Below are 15,148 nucleotides of genomic sequence, written 5' to 3'. Positions count from 1 at the left end.
GTTGGTGCTTGAGCATGACTGAGGCTCTGACCTTTTCTGATATGATTTCCAGTTCATTCCCTTTGGAATGAACTGCCTGACGCTGCAGAAGACGTGTTAATGTAAAAAAGGTGCCTGGATTGAAGTGGTACCTCTCCAACTAACAGGAAATCAGAAAAGAAAAGGTCAGAGCCTCAGTCATGCCCAAGCACCAGCAACTTTAAAAGGATTCTACAACGCCATGGCACCTTCTTTTCAACCACAGTCCCCACAAAACTTCTATTTAAGAAATAAGAACCTCCTCCTGCTCTTAGGCTGAATCAGCAAATGAATTAATAACCCATCAACTAACCTCAATTTTGTAAAAGCCATCATCCTCCAAACTGTGTGTGGTGTTTTGTTTTGTTTTGTTTCATTTTGTTTTGAGACAAGCTCCGGCTCTAACACCCTGGCCGGAGTGCAATGGCACGATCTCAGCTGAGTGCAACCTCCGCCTCCCTGGCTCAAGCCATCCTTCTACCTCAGCCTCCTGAGTAGCTGGGACCACAGGTATGCGACACTACGCCTGGTTAATTTTTTATTTTTAGTAAAGATGGGGTTTCACCATGTTGACCAAGCTGGTCTAAAACTCCTGGGCTCAAGCAATCCATCTGCCTCAGCCTCACAAAGTGCTGGGATTACAGGCATGAGCCACGTGCCCAGCCCAAACTGTGTTAAACAAAGTTAGACTAGAACTGTGTGCCTAAATAAATTGAAGGGGGATAAGAGAAAGAATCAATGATTATTAAAATGGGCCTAGATGAATAATAATACCAGTACCAATAACAAGATCAAGGAAGGCCATGAAGTTTGTTCTAAGATGAAGACTTTGATTTTGGACACACCAAAAGTTATAGGAGACAACAAGGCAACCAGCTGAAGATTCCCATTAGTTAGAGTATGAGCCTTAAGTGCAGGAAAAGGGATCAAGAGATTTCAGAATCATTTAATTAAGGTGGTAAAGATAAAAGAATGCATAAGAGCCATCTGAACATGGACTGACTGATGATGATGACAATAGAAATGTTAGAAAAAGTGAGTCCTGAGATACAGGTACTTGGGCAGAGAAGTAAGAAGTTGGGCCAATAAGGAAGGGAAAAGAGGTACAGCTCAAGAAATAAAGAGAAGATACAGTACAAGGAAAGCAAAGAGATCTTTCATGAAGATTAACAGAATCCAACTCTCTCTAATGAATAAGCACAATGAGAATTGGAAAAAAAAAAAAGCCAATCAATTGATTTTGGTGATTATGAGAAATTGGGAGCCTTTGAGCAGTTACTTTTCAGGGGTTGCAGGTAAAAGTTGCGTTTACAAGTAGTTACAGACAAGATGAGGTACAAAAAAATGGAGAAAGCAAATGAAAACTACTCCAAAAAAAAATGAAGGTAGTTAAACTTCCTATTTCATCACCTCGAGGATCTCCCAATTTGAAGTCTACAGAACCTCAAATAAAATTCATTTACCTTATGAAACACAACCTTGGGCATCAGCAATTGTATTTTTATACCTCACAACAAAGAAAGCTATCTATTAATGTCACGGGAAAGTCAGTATTCAAGTATCTGACAACATGCTTCTGCAACTGCACTCAAATAGCAAACAACCTGAATCTAAAAGTGCATTTTTTGAAAGATAAATGTTAATCATTTCTGGCCTGGTGTGGTGGTTCATGCCTACAATCCCAGCACTTTGGGAGTCCCAGGAGGGCGGATCACTTGAGGCCAGGAGTTGAAGACCAGCCTGGCTAAAAATACAAAAATCAGCCGGGTGTGGCGGCGCATGCCTATAGTCCCAGCTACACGGGAGGCTGAGGCATGAGAACTGCTTGGACCCAGGAGGCAGAAGTTGCAGTGAGTCAATATCACACCACTGCACTGCAGCCTGGGTGACAGAGCAAGATCCTCTCTCAAAAAAAAAAAAAAAAAATTCTAAAATGTTTTCTGCACATTCACATTAAACAATACAGGCTAAGAATCCTGGAGCTAACACTATAGTACTCAAGCCATTATTTCAAATTAAAAAGGAGAATGATAATTAAAAATACTAGCATTTGGTGTTGGAAGCATAGCCTTTATCTAAGGACATCAAAGCAACTTTTGAACATCTATTAATTATAGCCTTTCTAAACTATCCTGTTTACTGTAGCAAAACACAAGCATGAAAATAATTATACTGTACCCTGCTAACACACAAAATATGATTAAGAACTATTTGTAACTAATATTCAATAATTACAATAAATTAGGATATAATAACAAAAGTTACTTTGGATAAAGTACTTCAATATGAAAAGTAAAATCTTCTCTATTTATTTATTTATTTAGAGTCTCACTCTATTACCCAGGCTGGAGTGCAGTGGTGTGATCTTGGCTCACTGCAACCTCCACTTCCGGGGTTCAAGCAATTCTTGTGCCTCAGCCACCCAAGTAGCTGGGATTACAGGCACCCACCACCATACCCGGCTAATTTTTGTATTTTTAGTAGAGAGAGTGTTTCCCCATGTTGGTCAGACTGCTCTTGAGCTCCTGACCTCAAGTGATCCGCCCGCCTCAGCCTACCAAAGTGCTAGGATTACAGGTGTGAGCCACCAGGCCTGGCCAAATCTTCTCAATTTAAATTTCAGTAACTGTCATCCAGAAAAATTCAGAAAAGGACCAAATTTTTTTAGTCTATTAAGGGAAAAAGTTTGCTAAGCAAATACTATAAACAAAGTAACAAATGTAAGCAAAGCATATTATTTTCAGCTAATTTAGATATACTTGATGTTAAATTCAAAAAGGAGGCAAGAGGCCAGGTGCAGTGACTCACGCCTGTAATCCCAGCACTTTGGGAGGCCAAGGCGGACAGATCACTCGAGGTCAGGAGTTCGAGACTAGCCTGGCCAACATGGGGAATCCCCCTCTCTACTGAAAATACAAAAATTAGCTGGGTGTGGTGGCAAGTGCCTATAATCTCAGCTACTCAGGAGGCTGAGGCAGGAGAACTGCTTGAACCTGGGAGGCAGAGGTTGTAGTGAGCGAGATCACACCACTGCACTCTAGCCTGGGTGATAAAGGAAGGCTCCATCAAAAAAAAAAAAAAAAGAGGCAACAATATGCCAGAAAAAACTGCAATCTGGGAGGACATGAAAAAAACAGAATTTACAGTGTACCTACAATGTGTCAGGCACACTACTGGGTTCTTTAAAATATGTTATCTTGGGCCAGCCATGGTGGCTCACGCCTATAATCCCAGCACTTTGGGAGGCCTAGGCAGGCGAATTGCTTGAGCTCCGGATTTCAAGACCAGCCTGGGCAACACAGTGAGACTCTGTCTCTATAAAAAATTAAAAAAAAAAACAAAAAAAAAACTAGCTAGGCATGGTTACACACACCTATAGCCCCAGCTACTCAGGAGGCTGAGGTGGGAGGATCACTTGTGCCTGGGAGGCAGAGGGTGCAGTGAGCCAAGATCGTGCTACTATACTGCAGCCTGGGTGACAAAGTGAGACCCTGACTCAAAAAAAAAAAAAAGTTATCCTGGTTAACTGTCACAGTAATCCTATGACATAGTTATTATCTGTAGTTTATAAATAAACCAAAAAAATCAAGTTTCCTCAAGGTCACATGACTAGTAAATGGCAATGCTAAGAATCTGAGCCATTTTAGTCTGGCTCTGAACTCCCACAATAGCATGCTGACGACTCTAAGACCAAGTCATTCCCAATAACTAGATCTGGCCCTCTGTTTCCTTTTCTGTAAAAAAAAAATGAAGAGGATAAACTCAATTGTGTCTGTAATTCAGTTGTTATACTAAGAGGTAAAATTGTTCAGGTTGATACAAAGAATGGCCAGGAATGGTGGTTTACACCTGTAATCCCACCATTCTGGGAGGCCAAGGCGAGAGGATTGAGTCCAGGAGGTCGAGACCAGCCTGGGCAACACAGTGGTGAAACCCCATCTCTACTAAAAACACAAAAAATTGGCTGGGTATGGTGGCATGCACCTGTAATCCCAGCTATTCAGAAGGCTGAGGTAGGAGAATCACCTGAGCCTAGGGAAGTCGAGGCTGCAGTGAGCCAAGATCATGCCACTGCACTCCAGCCTGAGTAACCAGAGTGAGACTCTGCCAAAAAAAAAGAAAAGAAAAGAAAGAAGAGAGAGAGAGGTAACTATAAACTACGTGTATCCATTTTACTAGGTATGACTCTGTGATGTAAGTTTTCATTCTATGCTTCTCTCAAGCACTTTATCAGAAACAAACATCAATATGACAGTGACAGAGTAGACACCAAAAACCTCCTTCCCAAAAGTGAGAAAAGGCATCTAAAAATTAAGTGTAAGATAATGTAATCACTTTTAAGAAATTACACCTTTCCAAATGAAAAAACACTAAAAGTAAAGCTTTGAAAAGTATGAATCTCAAAGTGTTTTCATCATCAAAAGTATCATCAAAGGGCATTAATTGACAACAATATTTAGGGCAGGAAATGTACAAAATGAGCCTGGATGTGACAGTTAATTTTATGTGTTGACTTAACTGGACCAGAGGGTGCCCAGACATTTGGTCAAGCATTTTTCTGGATGTATCTGTGAGAGTATTTCTAGATAAGATTAACATTTCAATCAGTAGACTAAGTAAAGCAGATTATCCTCCCTAATGTGGGTAGGCCCCACCTCATCAGTTGAAGGCCTGCCTAAAACAAAAAGGTTGACCCTCCCCCAAGTAAGAGAGAACTAATTCCTCCTGACTAAGCCTTCAAGCAACAACATCAGATTTCTTCTGCCTTCACCTTCAAACTGAAATATTGGCTCTTCCTAGGTCTTGAGTCAACCAACCAATCCTCAGTCTCTAACCACACCATTAGCTCTCCCATTTCTTAGGGCTTCAGACTCAAAGTGAAACCGCACCGTCAGCTCTCCTGGGTCTCCAGCTCGCCGACTGCACATCTTGGCACTTGTCAGCCCTCCATAATGGCATGAGTCAATTCCAAATAAATCTCTTTCTATATTGAAGATAAACAGATCTACAGATAGGGATATAGATAGATATAGATACAAATATAGTTATAAAGGTGTAGACACACATACCCTACTGGTTCTGTTTCTCTGAAGGACACTGACTAATATTCCAAGAAGCAAGGAAAGCTAAAATATCTATGACAGTTGAAAACAAAATATTCCCCAGTTACTTTTGGACAATGGTAGGAAACAAATTCATTATTTGGAAAACTGGTAAATAAAAGAAAAAGGTCAAGCATTATTTATCCTTTTTCTATTTGAACTGTGTAGGGTTTTTTGGCAGGTGACGGGGGTGTGACCAAATAGTCAAGGTTGGGAAGTATTCCTTTAGATAAGTATTACAGATAATAAATGAAGGTAGAAGGATAAAATATCACCACTTTGCAAGCCCTAATAAATCAATAGATAAAAACAATGTTCATGAATGGCTGCCAATAACACCACACCAAGAGAGTCAGGCATTCTCTATTTCCTGACATAAAAACAAAAAGCCTGACTGATCAGTTCTCTAAATCTGTGCTGTTCAATACAGGAGTCACTAGCCACATACTGCTACTGGGTACTTGAAATGTGGCTAACACTGAGATGTGCTGTAAGTATAAAATACACACCAAATTTCTAAGATTCATACCAAAAAAAGAATGCAATATACTTCATTAATTTCATTGATTATATGTTGAAATAATAACATTGTGGATATACTGGGTCAAATAAAAATATTATTCAAACCAATTTTACCCGTTTCTTTTCACTTTTTAAAAAAGTATATATGGAAAAATTCAAATTATATATGGCTTAAATTTATGGCTTACGTTATATTAGACAGTAATACTCTAAATCAAATTACCAAATTGTATAAAATACATGAGACAGAAAAACGTTGAACACCATCACAGCCTCCACGGTATGAGGGTGTCTGAAAGTCAAAACCCAGTTTCTTTATACATACACATACATGTACACAAACACACACACAAACACAGTTTTTTTTTTTAATGCAAGAAAACGAGAAAGTGAGATAGAGGTGAAATGTGTAGATTAAAGACTTAACAGACATACCAACTAATTAAAATGTATGGGGTCTTACATGAATCTCAAGCAGTTTAAAAAGAAATTATAAAAATCACCGAGTAGGCCGGGTGCGGTGGCTCACGCCTGTAATCCCAGAACTTTGGGAGGCCGAGGCGGGTGGATCACCTGAGGTCAGGAGTTCGAGATCAGCCTGACCAACATGGAGAAACCCCGTCTCTACTAAAAACACAAAAAAATTAGCCAGGTGTGGTGGCGCATAGCTGTAATCTACTCGGGAGGCTGAAGCAAGAGAATCACTTGCACCTGGGAGGCGGAGGTTGCGGTGAGCCGAGATTCCGCCATTGCACTCCAGCTTGGGCAACAGGAGCGAAACTCCATCTCAAAAAACAAATAAATAAATAAATAATAAAAATTAAAATTAAAATTAAATAAAAATCACTGAGTAGACAGGAAGGAACTGTTGTTTTTACAGTGATAATAGTATTGTGGTTATGTTTTAAATTTTTACAAAATAGTTTCTTTTTTTATTTGTAGTCCCTTCTTTTCACAGGTGTTCAAGTTTCTTTTAGAGCTATATACTGAAATGTCTGCAGATGAAATGATATGGTGAGGCTGGGTGTGGCGGCTCACCCCTGTAATCCCAACACATTGGGAGGTTGAGGCAGGTGGATCACTTGAAGTCAGGAATTTGAGACGAGTCTGGCCAACATAATGAAACCCTGTCTCTACTAAAAATACAAAATTAGTCGGGAGTGGTGGCGCATGCCTATAATCCCAGCTACTTGGGAGGATGAGGCAGGAGAATCGCTTGAACCGGAGAGGCAGAGGTTATAGTGAGCCAGGATCGCACCATTGCACTCCAGCCCGGGCAATAAGGGCGAAACTCCATCAAAAAAAGAAAGAAAGGAAAGGAAGGGAAGAAAGGGAGGGAAAAAAGGGAGGGAAGGAAGGGAAGAGAAGGGAAGGGAAGAAGGGAAGGAGGGAAGGAGGGACGCAGGGAGGAAGGGAGGGAGGGAATGGTGAGTTCTGTGTCAAAGTAATGTGGTGGGAGAAACTAATGCTGGGAGGCAACTATAAAGGGGTACAGATGAAACAAGTCGGCCATAGGATAACAATCTTGTAAATGGGGTAAATGAGGGTTCATTACAGTGTTCTTTCCACTGTTACAGAACCACAATTTTAGAGTTGGAAAGAATATTATAAATGAGAACAATGTAAATATAAGGGAAAGAAATGAAGATAAAGCCAGAAATACCTGGGTATGTGACCTAAACAAAACTCTTTTAAGTTTCAGTTTCCTTATCTATAAAAATGAGGATAAAAAGGAATGAGATCATGTCCTTTGCAGGGACATGGATGAAGCTGGAAGCCATCATCCTCAGCAAACTAATGCAAGAACAGAAAACCAAACACTGCATGTTCTCACTTATAAGTAGGAGCTGAACAATGAGAACACATGGACACAGGGAGGGGAACAACACACTGTGGCCTGTCAGGGGGTTGTGGGAGGGACAGCATTAGGAAAAATAGCTAATGCATGCCAGGCTTAATACCGAGGTGATGGGTTGACAGGTGCAGCAAACCACCATGGCATACGTTTACAACAAACCTGCACATCCTACACATGTACCTTAGAACTTATAATAAAATAAAATTAAAATTTTTAAAATGAGGATAAAACACTTACTTTATATGGAGTGGTTAAGCATTAAATGGAATAACACATATTAAACATATGTTTGCTAAAAGCCAACTCTTTCCACCCTTTCCTAAAGTACTAAACAAACAAGAGCTCAACTGGCCCAATCTCCTCATTCAAAAAGTGAGAAAACTAGCAAAAATTCTCACAAGTCTACATGCAGTTAGCGCCTCTTTCCAAATACCATCCCTTCATTCCCATATAATACTTACAAAAATGGCTCTGTATACCTCCACTGTTTAAATAGAGACTTATTTTAGGATGAACAGAATTTTACTAAGTTCTCACTTACCAGCCAGTGTTAGTTACCACTACTGGTTATTCGGTGATCTGTCATTAGAGTTTCAAGTAGACACCTTTCTTCTGAAAGACGAATAGTAAGTATGAACTGTCTTTAATAACTATTTGCCATTAAAACTAGGTCTAGCCAGGCGCGATGGCTCACGCCTATAATCCTAGCCCTTTGGGAGGCCAAGGCAGGGGGATCACTTGAGGTCAGGAGTTCAAGACCATCCTGGCCAACATGAGGAAACCCCCTTTCTACCAAAAATACAAAAATTAGCCAGGCATGGTGGCACGCACCTGTAGTCCCAGCTACTTGGAAGGCTGAGGCAGGAAAATCACTTGAACTTCCGCTGAAGCAGAGGTTGCAGTGAGCCTAGATCGCACCACTGCACTCCAGCCTGGGTAACAGAGCAAGACTCTGTCTCAAAAAAAAAAAATGAAAAAAATAAAAAGAGAGATAAAATAAAATCTTTGGAAAAATATTGTATTTATGTTGAAAACAACCTGAGTAAACACTGCCACATTTGTAAATGATGTACACCAATATGCTTTCAGTGATTATTCTGGGGTGTCAAATTATGAATACTTTCTTTTGTCATCTCTATACGTTCAAACTTTTTCTATAATAACCAAGTATTTTTATAATTTAAAAAAGCTTTGTATAAATATAGGATAATACAGGACTTTGTTCTATAAAGGACAGAAATAGTAATCCATACTAAACTGTTTTGTAGTTATTGACATAATTTCATTAAATAAAAATTGCTGTGTGAGAAATATTAATAGGTCCCAATCATTTACCAGTCAATAGTCAGTATTTTATTTATTTTTTTTTTTTTGGAGACGGAGTCTCGCTTTGTTGCCCAGGCTGGAGTGCAGTGGCGCCATCTCGGCTCACTGCAAGCTCCGCCTCCCTGGTTCACACCATTCTCCTGCCTCAGCCTCCTGAGTAGCTGGGATTACAGGTGCCCACCACCACGCCCAGCTAATTTTTTTGTATTTTTTAGTAGAGACGGGGTTTCACCATGTTAGCCAGGATGTCTCGATCTCCTGACCTCGTGATCCGCCTGCCTCAGCCTCCCAAAGTGCTGGGATTACAGGCGTGAGCCACCGCGCCTGGCCAATAGTCAGTAACTATTTTTAATAAAACTATAATTTTTTCTTTGAGACAGGGTCTTGCTGTGTCACCTGGCCTGGAGTGCAGTGGCATAATTACGACTCACTGCAGCCTTGACCTCCGGGCTCAAGCAATCCTCCCATGTCAGCCTTCCAAGTAACTGGGGACTGCAGGCACGCACCATCACACCTGGCTAATTATTTTTTGTAGAGACAAGGTTTCACGATGTTGTCCAAGCTGGTCTCAAACTCCTGGGCTCAAGTGATCCATCTAGCTTGGCCACCAAAAGTGCTGGGACTACAGGGCATGAGCCACCATGCCCGGCCTAATAAAAGTATAATTTCTTAGTAAAACTTAATAGATTTTTGAAAATGTCTGTTTGTGTTTAGTGGGAGGTTTTTTCCCCACTAAACACAGACACGCATTTTTTAAAAATTGTTTATGTAAAGTACAGAAAGTAGTTATTGTGCAATTATTATAACCTCTATCTTCAAATATTATCTTGGAGAGTCATCTGAGGCCTTGGAAGAATGAGAGACTGACCAACATACTTAGATAATACGAATCAAAACTCGCAATGATGGGTAAGCATTTTTCTGGAGAAAAAGAAAAATGGAAGTAAAAACTCACAATGGCCAACCAAAAGTCAGGAGTCCTACCTGTGTGTCTCAATCTGTAGGTCAAGAGCCAAATAGAATAGAATTAGCTGCTGTGCTTAATAAAAATTAAGACTCTCCAAAGGCTGACCCAGAAAGACTGAAGCAGAATTTCTGGGAGCGTTCTCAAACCAATGAACATCTGTCTGAGCCAGTTTCCTCATCTATAAAAAAAGGAATGATGAAAATGCTTTGTAGGGGAAATACGGGAATAGGATGCATCTGCAGATCTGAGCTCCTTCTGGCTTCAACTAACACCAAGGGGCCCAAAGATGTCTACACCCAAGTGGGGCTGACTGCAAACACTTCCACCATGGAATGGTAGAACTATGTTCAGGAGCTCTCATGCTGATATCCTGACCCAGAATTCCCTAAATCCTGCACTATTTGCCACTACTAATAGTATGAGTAGATTTCTAGTATTATGGACACCTCCTGGTAGCAAACAGTCCAGTTAATTAATGTGCAGCCTCTGTTCTGTTAGTGACCAAATTGCACAATGACAAGTCCCCCAAGAAGTGTCAGATTAATTACAAAGGAGGTCTCCTTTTCTTTCAATTGTTTCCCTGACAACAAAACTACTCTTCAGTCCATATCCTTGCATTCCAATCTCCATGCTTTCCCAAAAATTCCTAACATATAAATTAAGTGTTCTGTTTGTTTCACAATTCAATGTCTATTTGTTTTTTTGTTTTCATTCAAATTTGTCATTGTTGTCCATCATAGATGGACATCACAGAATTTTAGATAGTAAATATGTTCTCTAAAGAGGACATTTCCATTCCATTTTTAACTCTTTCTTCTCATAAACTAGAAAATACTTTAAAAGTCCTGATGCAGTTTACAGCATATTTATAATAAAATTGTTAATTTTAAAGTAAAAGTTAAAAAAATGGTTGATAAATTAAGAAGTTTAAAATACCAAACAAGTAGGTAAGTAGACTACCATATGTGCATAATATATATTATTAATACTGTGATTTTAAATAAATGATATGGACAAACCAATTTTCCCAATAATGTCTATTCCATACACAGGAAAATCTAGTCACTATATCCAGCTGGCCATTTGATAAGTAAGACTATATTAAATACACAGGAAACTTTCTGGCAGGATTCCTAATCTCCAGTATTTCAGCACCAAGTCTCATGTTAGTCTTACTGGTAAGTGATTTAAGCAGGCTACAAAGCTATATATATATATCCTGCTTTATACATAATATATATACACGTATATACATGTGTGATATGTGTGTATATATACACATTATACACATATGTGATACGTATATATATACACATGTGTATATATGTGTGTGTATACATATATACATGTGTATATATACATATATGTGTGTATACACATATATATCACACATATGTGTATAATGATCTCATTTTTATAGACAGAAAAAAGTTTAAAAAAGATATTAGGATAACAAGTGACTTATTTCAGCTTTATATTTATCTATACTTTCTAAATCTTTTCTGGGGGGGTGTGTGTGTGTGTGTGTGTGTGTGTTTAAGACAGGCTCTCTCTCTCTGTTGCCCAGGCTGGAGTGCAATGGCACAATCACTGTAACCTCAAACTCCTGGAAACAAGCAACCCTCCCACCTCAGCCTCCCAAGTACCTGGGACTACAGGGATGCATCACTACACCCAATTAACTTTTTTTTTTAAAGACAAGGGGTCTTACTATATTGCCCAGTCTGGTCTCAAGCAATCCTCCCACCTTGGCCCCCCAAAATGCTGGGATTATAGGCGTGAGCCACTGTGCCTGGCCACAGTATTTTCTAAATTTTCTATAACTTACCTGAATTACTTTTGTAATAAATATAACACAAGTTCACTTTTCTCTTTTTTCTTGGCAGGGGACGGGGACAGAATCCTGCTCTCTTGCCCAGGCTGGAGTGCAGTGGCGCCATCTCAGTTCACTGTAACCTCCCCATCCCAGGTTCAAGCAAGTCTCCTGTCTCAGCCTCCTGAGTAGCTGGGATTACAGGCATGCACCATCATACCTTGCTAATTTTTGTATTTTTAGTAGAGATGGGGTTTCACCATGTTGGCCAGGCTGGTCTGAACTCCTGACCTCAAGCAATCCGCCACCTCGGCCTCCCAAAGTGCTGAGATTACAGGAATGAGCCACCGCGCCCGGCCTCTCTTTCGTAATTTTCAATAGCCCTCTCTCCAGAGGGACAATTCTGCCCCTGTGATCTCACGACACTTTTACATTTGCTACAGTAATCTTATTATGGTATTAGAAAATGTAGCTTGTTTAAAGGACATAATTCTAATTTAGTTGATCTCAGCCTCGTTTTTATTTTAGCCAACTACTCAAGCAGTTTCATGGTTTTTTATTGAATCAAACATTTATTAAACACCTATTCTATGTTAGACACTGTTATACAACCTGGCTTAATGATGAGTCTTAGGTTTACTATCTGTTATCATCTTTTTTTTAACCAAACTGTATAGTTCTCATTGACACGCAAAATGCACTATCATTCCCACCAGGATGAAGCAAAAAAAAAAAAAAAAAAGGACAAATGCATACGCAGAACACTTTTTATTAATACCACTGACCACTTTAACAACATTGCAGGTTCAAAGATATTCAGCCGGCACGGTGGCTCACGCCTGTAATCCCGGCACTTTGGGAGGCCGAGGTGGGGGGATCACTTGAGGTCAGGAGTTTGAGACCAGCCTGGCCAACGTGGTGAAACCCCGTCTCTACTAAAAATAGACCAATTAGCTGGACATGGTGGCAGGCACCTGAAATCCCAGCTACATAGGAGGCTGAAACAGGAAAATCGCTTGAATCCAGAAGGTGGAGGTTGCAGTGAGCCAAGATCACACCACTGCACTCCAGCCTGGGTGACAGAGCGAGACTCCATCTCAAAATAAAACAAAGATATTTCATATAATTACCTACAAATTAGACCAAAAGAGTTTAACTCTCTCCAAAAGCCACCTTAATATTTTGCTGTTGTTACATTTTCAGATGTTTTAATTTACTCATTGATGCATTCATATGGATCTCTTACCATCTGCAGGATATGTTTGCTGTTAAATTATAAAGATTGTAGGCCCTCTTTCTTAGGCATAAACCTAACATAGGCACAGTCACCCAGAAAAATGTAAGCATAAACCTTTTTTTTTTGAAAAAGAGTCTTGCTCTGTTGCCCAAGCTGTTGTACAGTGGTACATTCATAGCTTACTGCAGTCTCGACCTCCTGGGCTCAAGGGATCCTCCCAACTCAGCCTCCCAGCGAGCTAGGACTACAGGCTTGCATCACCATGCCCAGATGATTTGTTTTTAATTTTTTGTAGCCCAGGCTGGTCTTGCACTCCTGGGCTCAAGAGATCCTCCTGTTGTGGCCTCCCAAAGTGCTGGGATTATAGGCATGAGTCCCCGTGCCCAGCCTAAACCCTTTATTTTTTATTATTATTTTTAGAGATAGAGTCTTGCTATGTTGCCCAGGCTGAACTAGAACTCCTAGGCTCAAAAAAACCTTCCACCTCAGCCTTGCAAGTAGCTGGAACTACAGGCACAAAAACCTAATTTAAAGAAATACAACTAAGGCCGGGCAAGGTGGCTCACGCCAGTAATCACAGCACTTTGGGAGGCCGAGGTGGGAGGATTACCTGAGGTCAGGAGTTCAAGACCAGCCTGGCCAACATAGTGAAACTCCATCTCTACTAAAAATATAAAACTTAGCCAGGCGTGGTGGCACACACCTATAATCCCAGCTGCTCGGGAGGCTGAGGCAGGAAAATTGCTTGAGCCCAGGAGGCAGAGGTTGCAGTGAGCCAAGATCATGCCACTGCACTCCAACCTGGCCGTCAGAGCGAGACTCTGTCTCAAAAAAAAAAAAAAAAAAGAAAGAAAAGAAAAGAAAAGAAATATAACTAAAATCCAGCATGTGGAAGATTCAATAATATAAAATTATATCAAGTGCCTTATACTACAAGATTCAGAAAGGCACAGACTAGGAACAGCACTACACAAAATTATATGTGAAATACCTTTGTTTATAATAATCTCTCAAATGTTTCTATAACTGATGTAGCAGAGAGATGGTCTGCTGGTCTGATGAACCTTTCTTTGAACTCATATACAGAAAATCCAGTACAAAGTAACTTTTGGATGTTGTATTACTCATTCGTTTTCAATTCCCCACCTTCTGAAGCAAGTGAAACAAAGCTGGCTGTGTCAAAAACATACCAAATTAAGAAATGATATAACAACAACAAAAAATTAAAAGCTCTACTTAAAAGCCAATTTAATAAAGACATTACTAATTACCTTACAGAAAAGGATAAGAGAATAGTATGGGCCAAATGCAGTGGCTCACCCCCATAATCCCAGCACTTTGGGAGGCCGAGGCAGGTGGATCACTTGAGGTCAGGAGTTCTAGACCAGCCTGGCCAACATGGTGAAACCCCTTCTCTACTAAAAATACCAAAATTAGCCAGGCATAGTAGTGTGCACCTGTAGTCCCAGCTACTCAGGAGGCTGAGACAGGAGAATTGCTTGAGCCCAGGAGATGGAGGTTGCAGTGAGCCAAGATCGTGCTACGGCACTCCAGCCTAGGCAACAGAGTGAGACTCCATCTCAAAAAGAAAGCTAAGACAACCTACAGAATGGGAGGAAATACTTGCAAATCACATACAGGATTAATACTCAGAATATATACAGAACTCTTACAACTCAACAACAAAAGAGACAACCCAATTTTAAAATGGGCATAGGACTTAAATAGACATTTCTCCAAGGAAGAAATACAATGACCAATAAGCACATGAAAAGATGATCATCCTCTTTAGCCATCATGGAAATGTAAATCAAACCACAATGAGCTACCACTTCATACCTACTAGGACGGTTATTTTTAAAAAAGGGAAAATGGCAAGTGACAGCTAAGAGACAGACTAGAATCCTCATATATTGCTGGTAGGACTCTAAAATGGTGCAGTCACTGTGGAAAAGTTTGTCAGTTCCTAAAGATGTTGAACACAGAATTGCCACTGACCCACCAATTCCACTCTTAGGTATATATCTAAAAGAATTAAAAACAGGCTGGGCACAGTGGCTCATGCCTGTAATCCCAGCACTTTGGGAGGCCGAGGTGGGTGGATTACCTGAGGTCAGGAGTTCGAGACCAGCCTGGCCAACATGGTGAAAAAACCCCGTCTCTACTAAAAATACAAAAATTAGCCATGTGTGGTGGCGGGTGCCTGTAATCCCAGCTACTTGGGAGGCTGAGGCAGGAGAATTGCTTGAACCCAGGAGACGGAGGTTGCAGTGAGCCAAGATCATGCCACTGCACTCCAGCCTCA

General features: G+C 40.3%; 1 protein-coding gene across 14 annotated transcripts in view; it reads right to left on the bottom strand.

Annotated features, from left to right (window-relative positions):
• Window positions 1–15,148, bottom strand: part of MEMO1 (mediator of cell motility 1) — a 144,125-nt gene that overhangs the window by 90,623 nt on the left and 38,354 nt on the right. The window contains exons 1-2 of one of the 14 annotated variants that reach the window (XM_016943938.3): window positions 8,042–8,113; window positions 4,908–5,023 (exon numbers count right to left, since the gene is read on the bottom strand). In XM_016943938.3, coding sequence (XP_016799427.1) covers window positions 4,908–4,977 — 70 coding nt within the window. In that variant the 5' untranslated portion in view covers window positions 4,978–5,023; window positions 8,042–8,113. 14 annotated transcript variants of the gene reach the window in all.

Source organism: Pan troglodytes, chromosome 12 (genome assembly GCF_028858775.2).
Source record: "Pan troglodytes isolate AG18354 chromosome 12, NHGRI_mPanTro3-v2.0_pri, whole genome shotgun sequence".
In the NCBI taxonomy this organism is placed as follows: Eukaryota; Metazoa; Chordata; class Mammalia; order Primates; family Hominidae; genus Pan; species Pan troglodytes.
Note: the sequence above shows the minus strand (reverse complement) of the source record. Positions and strands in the feature narration are given on the sequence as shown.